Source organism: Wasmannia auropunctata, unplaced genomic scaffold, assembly GCF_000956235.1.
Source record: "Wasmannia auropunctata unplaced genomic scaffold, wasmannia.A_1.0 LD336046.1, whole genome shotgun sequence".
Classification (NCBI taxonomy): Eukaryota; Metazoa; Arthropoda; class Insecta; order Hymenoptera; family Formicidae; genus Wasmannia; species Wasmannia auropunctata.
This window is the reverse complement of record NW_012026844.1, coordinates 329,397-341,506: the sequence shown is the minus strand read 5'-3', so window position 1 is coordinate 341,506 and position 12,110 is coordinate 329,397. Positions and strand designations below refer to the sequence as shown.

General features: G+C 45.6%; 1 protein-coding gene across 1 annotated transcript in view; it reads left to right on the top strand.

Annotated features, from left to right (window-relative positions):
• Window positions 1–1,366: 1,366 nt before the first annotated feature.
• Window positions 1,367–12,110, top strand: part of LOC105451711 (iroquois-class homeodomain protein IRX-3) — a 28,770-nt gene continuing 18,026 nt past the window's right edge. Inside the window, exon 1 of the mRNA XM_011692329.1 lies at window positions 1,367–2,364. Within this exon, the coding sequence (XP_011690631.1) occupies window positions 2,326–2,364 (39 nt within the window). The 5' untranslated portion in view covers window positions 1,367–2,325. The remainder of the gene's footprint in view (window positions 2,365–12,110) is intronic.

Below are 12,110 nucleotides of genomic sequence, written 5' to 3'. Positions count from 1 at the left end.
CCCCACGGGCGACTCACCATATTTTATTGTCGCGTTTGCCGACGCTAACCGCCGGCTCCGTGCCCGATCGACGAAGTAGGATGCCGACGACCCGTGCAGGAAGAGAAGAGAACCACGCACGACACCCGGCGTGCTAATACGAGAGCTACCCGCGGAACGAATTCGCGCGCGGGTACGAGGTGGCGGCGAGAGCGTGGCATCAGCGGCAGAGGTGGTGCCCGTACCCCCACCATACCGCGCGCCGTACCGACCTGGACCCTCCCACCCGTCTCGCCGAGGGCAAACCATCTCGCAAAAATCGTCCCCCTTTCCGTGGAAGGAAAAGAACCACGGCGACGACTCTGCCACTGCCACCACCACCACCACCACCATCACCATCACCACCACTAGACTCAGCGGCGAGTTTCGAGCGTTTCTCTCGTCATCGGGCCACCACCACTAGCGTGATACTATCGTTACTGCCAGCGCCACCGGCACTGTACCCGTCGCCTCCTCCTACGACACCGCGATCAACCGTCATCTCGCGGAACGTGGGGTACAACGGCAACTTACAGACCGCTTGTTCCTCCGCGAGCGAGGAGTGAACGCACGCGGAATCGGGTGACGCGTTAGGGGCCACCTACGGTGGATCCGACCAGTGCTTATCGCGCTCGGTGAACGTGAAGCAAACTTCATTTCCTGACAATCACGTGGAAGTGAATACCAAGATAACGAATAAACACAATTGAATTCTCACATTGGTCATCGTACGAAAAAAAGAGAAGCCTTACGGAGACAAAGTGAGAGGGGACAGAGAGAAAGAGAGAGAGAGAGAGAAACAGAGAAAGAGAAATAGGGAAACAGGAGGGGGGACAATAAAACGGAGCAAGAACAACAATATAGTGCCTGGACTCTGTCGCTGTTGTGCAGCAAGCGGGCGTGCACGCGGCGAAAACACGCGCCTCCGTCAGTTCGTACTTGGCGCTTTCGCAGTGCGCGCGATCGGTAGCGCCACGATCGGAGGATTCGCGATCGGGAATTCCACGAGCGAGAGGAAGAGGAGGAGAATAAGAAGACGAACGCGGCCTCTCTTTCGCGAGTTCGAAGCGCGTGATTGCGCAGGCCGCCAGGCGACCGGCTGCGTAGGACCGCGAAGGATAAAAAGAGACGGCCGGTGTGCGCGATTCACATCGTCCTCACCGTTCTCCCTCACTCATCTCTCTCTCTCTCTCTCTTTCTCTCTCGCTTTCCCTCTGTCCTCCACCGTCATTCCTCTCCTTTTTCAGCGGTGTCCCTCCGACACCCTCGCTCAACCTACCACTCTACCTCTCTCTTTCTCTCTCTCTCTCTCCCTCTCAGCTCTCCCCCTCCCCCTCGCTTAGCCTGCCGTCCCGTCCCTCTGACGCTCACTCGGTCTCGCTCCCTCCTCCCTCTATTCCATCTACCCTTCTCGCTCTCCCTCACCATAGCCGTCTCGCTCGCGCTCGCGATCCATGTACCTCCGCCTTCCTATCCGCCGAGCGGAGGACTGGATTCCGTCGAAAAGAAACGACGATTCGGAGGATAGTCGCGACCGATCATAGCTGGCGCGTCGATCGGATCAACGGAGTGAACTAGCCGTCCGCGACTAACCGCATCGCGCGTTACCGCGACAAGTGCCACGCATTGCGTTGCGCGCTCTGTGCCCTTCAGTCTTTTTTTTTTTTACACGACGTCGGTACCGGAACTCCGGTGTGCTGGCAGAGCTCGCGCTCCTTCTTTGGGACTCTTATCGCGTTGTTCCTTCTTCGACAAACACGAGAGTGATCGGAGTGCGTGTGGTCCGCGAAACAATTATATCGTTGACCGCGGCACTTTTTTTCTACTTCGCGAGTGCTCCCACGACGACGACGGCGACGACGACAACAACGACGACGGCATATAGTAGTTTCAACGGCAGAATCGCTCCGGAGGACTACTCGATCGACTTCGCGCTCCAACTTGTTTCCGCGTGTGACAGTGCGAGTGCATATGCCGGCAACGGACCACCGCCGATTTCGACCGGTTCGCGTGCAGTTAGGCGGCCAGTCGCGACGACCGGGCGTAGGGGAGTGCCGTCGACGCGAGTAGCACCCCGCCGGGGTGGCTGGACACGCGACAGAGAGGGTTCTCGCGCCTCCGCGTGAGCGTTCGCCTCGGGCGCGCTGGTGAGAAAAAGGAAAAGGAAAAAGAGGAAAAGAGCGAAAGTGTGACGGATCCGCGAAGTGATTGCGTCGGGAGCGTGGCGCACGGCGAATGCCGCGGACTTCTGGAACGATGATCGCGTAGCGGTGCCCGACCATCACGGCCCTGAGCGGCCGACACATCATGTCACAGTTCTCTTTCCGAGGATCGCCAAATCTACAGGTGAGCGCTCTCTCGATCCTGCGTACTCTCGGAGTGCTATACACGCACGTTCACTTGCGAGTAAAAATCGCGACAACGGAATCGTACGCTCGGAATTACACGTAACTTTTCGATTGATCGAAGCGAGCGTGTATTCAATTTGACGTTAGTGTGTGTGCGCGCGTGTGTGGAGAATAAAATATGATAATTCAGAAGGACACTCGCAAGTGAATGTGCACCTTAGGATTTTAAAAGCTGCGCGATTTCGAATCGCGAGATACGTGCCGGAAAAAGAGTCGATTGGCGCGAGTGATTCGATAAGATTGATGCAGCGAAGTCAATGATCACAGACGTAAGCAGATAGATAAGTCGCAGCTGTTATCCGAGATCGCGCTGCTAATATCAATAATTCCCGCTTGCACTTCGAGCTAGCTCATTTCGTTATATCAGGCACCGTTGTAAAAAAAAAATCACTTAAATGTGTCGAGCAAAAAATCGGTAATTATCCGGGAGATAAGCGAACTGAAAAGAAGTAATCTCGTTGATAAATAAGTGAGCCGCGAAACGGACATCTCGAATGTTGTGTGTGCCATTCCCATTAATTTAACATTTCAGTAGAACACGGGAAACACTGATCTTTCGATCACAATCAGAATTATTTATTGCGTGTTTGTATCGTTTACGGTGTCTCCGTGCCAATTGTAAAACGAAAGTAATCGAATCAGCAAAGAGTCGGATATTTAAACAATCCGATTGCCGCGCTTGTTAACATCGTATTGCATTCCTTCCTGACTTGTGTTAAACTAATACGTATCATAGAACATAGTCAATAATAAGGAATGGCGTATAATGCAATTCCGTGAATCGTTTTTAGCGGAAATTTCTGTCCAATGCTTGGATATTTTTGCTCCATTTTCCGCTGAAACAATTACGAGCAGAAAAACCAGAAATATCGGACCCGAAAAACACTTGACACTCTTTTTTTTGCACAAATTACGGTCACATGACCGCAATATTATTTATATTTAGCTTGTAACAGATTCGTTTATTTTCTGCTAAATTATAGTCGCTGACGACACGTTGTACATACATTATACTGGTAATAAATGCAAGAGTTTTTTTTATACATGTCTCTTTCTTGTGGCAGCAAACGAAAAAGTAAATTTTTTGATAAATCTAATAATAAATCTAATAATAACCTAACAATCTCGATATAATTCAGTGATTTTCTCATCTTTGTATGTTAACGACAGTTCGATTTGCGTTTTTTCTTGATTTAATCTTAGCTCGAAGCGTTAATTCGTAGGAGGTATTTGAAAGTAAAATGTAGTTAATGATCGAACGTTCAGGTAACATGTATGTATTAGTTCTCGTGTGTAATCACGTGCGTGTGCGCGTACGTACGCGCATAATACGTAGCACGACAAATGTATTCCTTATTACTGACTATGTAACGATCACGCGAGGCGAAACATTGTCGGCGCGATTACAAAGCAACTTCTCGCCGGCTAACCGGCGACAGAGTGTCATCGTTTGCAGAAATTACGATCGGCTAATTTCGCACCGCGGTGCTGTATTAAAGGCATTTCTCCCTTGGTAAATAATTTTCGCCATTAAAATTACGATGCATGCGACGCGTCGTCGTTAGGCGTCGTTAACTCGTTTTGGCCTCACGAGGCGTATCGAATAATTTGTGTAGGGAGGAATCCCTCCCTCTCGGCGGCGGAGGTGAGGGTTGCGAAAATGAATAGCCGTTGGCAAGCCGGAGAGGTTCCGTACCCACGTGTCCTGACACGCTGTATATAGGTATATACCTTGCATATACCGCCGCGCATAGCGCTGAACTGAGAACATGTGTTGCCACGCCTAAATGATCGAAGAGCCGAGCTCGGCGGAATAATTATCTTGTCTTACTAACAACGAAGGTTTTTGTCATAATAGCAGCATCGCATGCCGCTGCATTTCAACCGTATCTCGAAGGTGGTAATTGGTGCGTGCTCCACGCGCGCCTTTCCCATACCCGCTTCTGTCGCTCTTCCCAATCATTTCATGTTTATATTCGCAATTATTAGAATACGAAGAAATTTCTTTTTACATCGATTTTACATTTCGCGTCGGAATTACGTGAGAATCAAGACATTATTGCTCGAGAAATATTCCAGTATGGCGCGAATGTATTGACATAAGTAAGTGCAGGTGAAATGAATATGGGAGATATGAAGGAATGTCGCAAACGCGAGAGTACATTACAACCACTTTAACACATAGCACGTTGTTAAGTGCTGATAGAATTCAATGGCTTCTTATCAGTTTTATATTCCACTTGTAGTGCAAAAAAAGAAGAAGAAGAAAAAGAAGAAGAAATAAGTACATTAGTTAGTGTATTTGTTAGTGTTTATCGTTGATATAGGATTGATATAACGTATATTTAACTTTGATATATTTTTGATATATCCCATTTTTGCGCGTATTTTTTTGTAACGTGAAACACATCAACGAAGGAACTCTTATTTTTGCGAGCTTACCCTATTTATGAAATAAATTCATTTTTCAATTTTAAAACGAAAATTTTTCCAGTTAAATAACGATACGTTATAATATCATAGTTTATCGAAATTATTACCAGGTATCATCTTTGTATAATCGTCCATATTATCTTATAAAAGTTGTTAGTAATTAAGAGCGATTAATTACGCTACATCAATGTAATCGCCATATATCGTATTAACATGTCGCTGCGCTTGAGAAAATAACGAGCCATAAACAAGCAGCACTGGATGAACGTATAAATTTATCATCAACAACTCCTAAATGTTTGCAGATATGTAAGCGAGTTCGGCGTCGACAAATCCGGACGATGAACATTTGTCATTCTATTTTTATCATTTAAAGTCCCATCTTTTTGTCGCACTCCCCAATTTCCATTTCGTGTGGATTCAGCGTATCCACGATGTAAAATGATCGAAGCAATATTGACACTGACCGTTGCCCAAATTAATCCACCGTACGTTGATCCGACATGTCTCAGCGAATGCGAATGCAACGGTCGGCGACGTTGCGCGATACAGTTCTCGCTCGCCGTTTAATTCCAGCTTGAAAAATTGTCGCGCCCATAAATACGCGACTGTCTTTTTTTGTTTTTGTTTTTTTTTAAACGGAGCTGTAAACCGCGCGCTCTCTGCATCGCGGCGACCGCGCGCGACTAGGCGGCTGGCATTAAATTTAGAACGCGGTAGAATTCATATCGCTAATCTGCGTCGGTCAATTTAATTGAGATAACGACCTCTTCGCCCTCGCGCGCTCTCTCGTGATCTCGCACACCGTCCCTTCTGACTCCGTTGCGTTATTTTTGCCCATGTCACGCCGTAAAAGCGGAGCGTCGACATCGCTGATGTATCGAGGAACCGCCTAGATGTACGCCGTGGTTAAGCCTACAATTTGTTATGCCACTAGCGGCATTTCCTTCCGACAAAATGTCACAACACACTTGAAATTATCGTATAACCGCAGAGACGTCACGAGATGGGCGGATAGCTTATACGTTTGAATTATGCTGTGTACCAAAGTGCATATATGTGTACATGTTATGTATTTTTTTTATCAAAAAGTTACGCTTAAAATAAAATAGCGACGCGGAAAACATGGATCGGTGTATACTCTGCAGTTTCTCGTGTCGCCTTGACATGCGATCGGTTTACATTAGTTATGACGACCGCGAGATTAGACGCGGCACCAGTTGATAACGGTGCAACGAATTAACTTGATTACGGACGAAGATGAATCGAAGATTCGCGCGCTTGGATTCGTGCGCTCCGATTCGCTGAAGAGAGATATCCGGATCCACGGTAAAACACTCAATCTAGATTTGTATTTGATTGAATCTACAACGTGCATCTTAGGACTAGTGGGCGAGTATCGTGTTCCCGGGTCGATTTACTGTACTTCGCTCGGCTGCAGCCGCGTCAATAAGTTTCATAAGATCTGCGAGTTTCTTTGTGACAGCGCGTCACAAAGAAATCCGTACGTGGGACACATCGGTCAGACTTTACTGGGCCTTAAATAATTATCCATCTCCTGTTATCGCTGTGTATACGCGCGTCTAATCGCCGATACGAAATCGAGGCAGTACGGGAAATTCGTGTGATACGGCTGACGTAACGGTTTAATCAGGATATTGATATAATAGATAGCTATCGTAGCCAGCGCGACGAGGACGATACGTCAATTCAATGACTTACGTAACTAGATTATATCCGAGCACATCTGAATAACGTTATGATATGATCGGTATATCACATGTATTTATCTGTTTGAAAGTAGTCCTACTTGAGTCAAAACTTTTGGAGGAGTCGTGCTCGCATAAACAGGAATGTAATATTGGCATTTACGATATTATTTATCTTCGTATCTTTTTTTTTTCGAATAATGATATTGTAAATAAATACTGTGACTGTGCGATACAATATTGTAAATAATGAATAAATATCGCAAAAGTTATGATATTTTATAGAGTTGTAACATTTTATTAAAAAAGAAATTGATAGAATATTATGTATCAACATTATATATTTGGAGGATATATCAGAAGAAAATACTTGATTTGTGGAAGGAAAAAGATTTGGTCAAAGCCATTTATGTGCTTGAAACGTTTCAATGATGGCGATTTAGATGGAAGGATGGGAAGAAAGAGGGGCTTCCCATTGACGGCGACTACATAAAAATTATGAATGGCCATATTATTGCAAGTTGGCAGAGCGGCGACATGTCGCGGCGCGTTATATATAGATATATATGTAGATACGATCGGGCCGGTAGTAAGTTCGCGCCCAGCGGTTAGCGCTGTTTCACTCGCTGACTTAGCGCTACTCGAGCCAGTCTCTAGAGCTGACTCAGATCCGCCCTCGGCCTCTTGCTTCGTTCCCTCAACCGTCCTTCTCGCTCTTTCGGCCGTGACACGTTTGTTCGTTCATGTTCACATCGTAGGTAGCGACAGCCATCACGCAAGCGACATTCGGAAAATTCATATCGAATCATCTTGACTGTGACCCTTTCTTAATCAGAGGATTCAATAATAATCGATCAAAAATTTCCACTTTGACTTCACTAATTAGGCAATGATCGCCACTCGTAACGCGATACTAATTCAATTGTACTCTAGCGGTCTACTGTCGAATTACTTACAACACAGACTGAATATTAGTCGAACATTCCGCCTGTGTCCCTTGTTCTTTATCGCTAGGTTAAAGTCTCAGCTTCGATGGCAGCTACATGTAATAATTCTCCCACACGATAAGTCACCGGTAACATAGTAACCGCACAGCCGTAACACAGTAACGCTCTTCCGTAAGCATCGTCAACGAGAATGCGATTACGCCGACGCGGGCGAAAGTAGTATCGCCCTGCACGGTGCGTATAGTGGTGTGGTATCGTTCATCACAATGTTAAACTGAGTAACGTATGTATGTACGCTATTGTATCACCACAGGTCCTCTTCTGATAACGCCTCGTCGTCGTCGTGGTCGTTGGTAATCGCTTTACGGCGAAACTTCGGTGTCGGGTGACGACTTCGCAGTTTCGCCGCTCTGCTTTTGTCGAAATACGCGCGGGCGCGGGCGAGGGCTCGCCGCGCGGGCCCCCGGGAACCGTGAACGATACGATTGTATGTACGTTCCGGGCGTCTCCCCCTCCAATGGCGATCACGCCAACGATAACGCCGCATTTTGCTCCCCTCAGGGAGGCACGGGAGTATGACCATAAGCGATTAGCAGGGAGGAATTAATTAATTTAGTTGCATATCGCGCGATCAAATTATCGATGATACTTCGTGAGAAACGCGATTTCACAGACCGCCCCGATCGTTTCCCGCAATCGCAGTTGCGGTCGGCGCTGGAGCATAAATCTCATTCTTCGCGAATTCTTTTTTTCCTGAAAAGAAAATATAGAAGAACGAATCGACGAATTAATTATAGAAAGATAACAATTTACGCAGAATATTTAGAACGCTATACTGGAAAGAGTATTGATTCTTTGTCACAGCATAAATTGAATTTGCAAGAATAGCTGATCCCCGGAAATAGAGGATCATTATATTTTTAAGTTATTGTTAGTTAAAATTTAACTCGCGCAGGTATTTCTAAACGTACGGATGGTTTTACGCGACTCGTTAAAATCACATCCAGAATATAAAACCTGCTTTCCAATCGACGTATTTCGAATTAATTTCATTTTATACAGTAATTTATTTGGTCGCTTTAGTGCTTATTTCCTTTTTTATTTTTAATATCTTCGAACACTTTTAGCATAAATTAAGCATTATTATCATATATTAATTTTTATTCGTTCATTAATTTTCGTATACGACCAGTCTTCGAAATCATACTAAAAATAAGCTGCAGGTTCTCAATCGATTCAAAAGATTTATTTCATCGCTCGGACTCTCGATCTTGAGCTTGAGAAATAATCGTATTCATAATGTCTGACTTAGCAGGGAATTAGCGAGGATTTTCACGTTTTTCCGAATGTAACATTTAGCAAATAGAGACGGCGCAGGAAGATCGAGAAAAAGAAAGAGAGAAAAAGGGGAGCGAAGAGAAATATGGATAGGCGAGTCGCGCGGGGTGGGAACATAAGTGAGTGCTGCGAGGCCTAAACACACACGCGAGGAAGGTCCATCAATCTGGCCTGGAGTCAATATTGACTTGGTTGGGCCTCGTTGCAAAGAGGGCATCATCGGCACGCATAAAGAGGATCGGATCGGCCGCCGCGGCCGCGCCGGTCCCTTTTCGCTCGCAGGACACGCGTGACAAATGCTCCGCGCGCAAACACTGGCGCATCTGTGTCCACAGGATAACCGATTCTCTTCCGAATGGCCTATAAATCCTGGAAGTGCAGTCGCGCTGCGGAGGTCCGCCGTTCGTTTCCGATTCGACGTACCTCCTATTCGCGTTCTTTACAAGCTTCTCTATCTGACACCCCGTATCGCCCGGAGCATCGCCGTCGTCAGCCCGGGTTTTTACGTTTATCGAGCTCTTCTTCGCGCTGGAAAGACGCCCGTGGCTCCACTCGGATTTTATTTGAATAAATTTCCCCGTGGATTGTCTAAGATCCGTCAATTGAAACTCACATAGCGGTATTGCGTGGATTATGACACGCGCAATTTCAATCTGTCAATTAAAGCAACATATAAACACATATCTCCAGATATTACGACTCTTGATTTTACATATGTGTAAATTATTTGTCGTTTAACTTATCTTAAGACTGGGAATATACACAAATATGAATATATTTTGGTATGAATTATTCTCTGTTCATCACTATGTTTAATATCTCGATTATATATTTTTAAATAGATATTTAAATACCCCGGCCTTTTAAAAAATGTCAGCCTGTTATTCCAATCCCAGTATCCTCCAGCAATGTTTTCGTGACGAAGCTTTTTACCGCCGCCGAGAAACATTGCTGATCGCGCTATTACTTGTCCCTACGTACACGTTCGTTGCACCGCGCATACAAATCGGGTCATAAGTAAGATGCGTGCGCCAGGTGCTGCCGGTGTGTACCGAGTGCTGGATCCTTAGTCACTCGTCAGGTACCCGTTCGCAGTCGCTTTAATCTGAGGACATGCGCTTTTTTTCCCAGGCTCTCGGACGACGATCCATCGATCATCGACTCGCGCGGCGCGATGCGTGCGATATCGGTTTTTCGCGACGCAATGTGAGCGATGGGTCGTCGCGATTCTCAGGTATCCCGGGTACCTGAGAACGACACAACCGGCGCGGCGTGCGAGTCGAGAGATCCCCGGTGTAACTTTCCGCAAACTCCTCGAAGATGTCAGGTCGACACTAAGCGGTGTGCGACGCTCCTCCGCACGGTGTTCAAATATCTACGTATATTCACCGACGACGAATTCTCTGGCTTGTCTCATTCGCAGCGCAGGTAGATCGCGACGATCGCTCGTCCACTTTATCGCCAACCGGTTTTTATAGTACGTATCGAGTAACGGATGCTCGCGCGAAACTTTACACCGAATCGGGTGTAAGTAACGTATAATTACACGAATGTTCGCGAAAAGGGAGTGCGCGAAAAGAATGTTTCCCGCTCGCGTGCCGTAGCATTAACGCAATCGGGGAAAAATTGAGCTGATTATTTTTCCAGTTGATATCTGCCCCCTCCTCTCCTTCTCTAAAATACCCATAAATATAAATCCGAATGATACGCGGAATGATACGATTTTAACTTTAACGAATAGCTGGCGTGCGACGGATGATAAGAGTCGCCCCAAACGGCACGCGAAATTTCGTATCAACGTGAAAAAAAATATTTCGTACACGTCTACAGCATAAGCAAAGTGGCAAAATCTCAACTTTCTCTTTAATCCGCAATACTCTTCGATCTTGATGCCCGCGTTTCAATCATGAGAAAGCTTAATGTGGGGCACACAATTTTATAACGCGAATGTAATTTACTCCAAAAGTTCAGTAAACGTAATTAAGGGACAAAAAAATTGATATTGCTGCATCGTAACGCGATTACTAATTCGTAATGCACTCTCCGACGCGTGTTTCTTCGACGAAAGGCATCTACGAGAGAAATCACAGTGATGGCAATTAGCGCGCTCGTGGCACAAACGAGAGAACGAAGAGCTAATACGTCGATATATCGGCACGTATACGAATAATTATTGCTTTCGTCGGTCGCTACCGGGACGCTGCGTGCCACGTAATACTGCCTGGAAGCCACCTCGCTGCTTTAAAGGAGACAGCGAGGCAACGACGAAACCAGTGGTGCTTAAACCTAACATAATACTTCTTCAATCCTGCCAAATTTTGCTATACAAGACATCCATATGCGTTCATAAATATTCTCTCTTGAATAATTAAATAAAAGATCATTGCAAAAATTTATGATCTTTGGCAAATTAAAGAATTCCATAAACATGCTTTACGCGTTTAAATAAAAATATGTGTTATAGAAATTCTAGTATTAATTATAGTTTTTATTTAATGATTATTACAAAAGGTCTCGAAGGGAAAAAATAGAAAATAAGAGTGGAAGGAAATTCAATTCTGTTGTAATAACATTTTTTTAATATTGCAAATATTATCTGTCTCGTTATTTGGTAAAAAAAAATCTGATAAAATAAGCTATAAGATTTCGTTTGGAAAAAAAAAACGCCGTTAGGCACCACTGCGCGACACCTTGCAAAGGTGATATAGTCGCCGCTGCGGTTTGCACGGTTGCGACTGGCAAGCAGCAGCTTCGATGCGATCGCATCGAGTAACTCAGCTCCGCCGCCTGGCTTCCTCTCTCGAGAACTAGGACTGAATTATGGCCCGTGGTCGCGGACACTCGCCAACACGCTTCGTCGTTTAACCCTTTGCCCGATCCGGAGTCCCGAAGCGCATTCTTGCCATCGTCAGCTTTTCCCTCGAACTCTCTCCCTGGAATCTTACGATTTCTGGGAGAGAATGGTCGGATGTATGATTATGCATCCGGCGAGGGACCGGTTCCTTCGCCTTCAAACGCGACGCGAATGTCGAACATGTTTTTAAATCGAGAGAACTTCCTTTCTTTTTCTTTTTGTAAAATTGGATCTACATCACACGTTGATGATATTTTTATATTTAAATCGATACGCCAATACAAAAGAGTGGAAATTTTACTCTAAAGCGTATTTTTCTCTGACCTAAAACTATAACGTATAAAGAACTGCATCATATATTAACTTTATCGTCGTCGATCGCACCGCGCGTCGTGCCTCACTT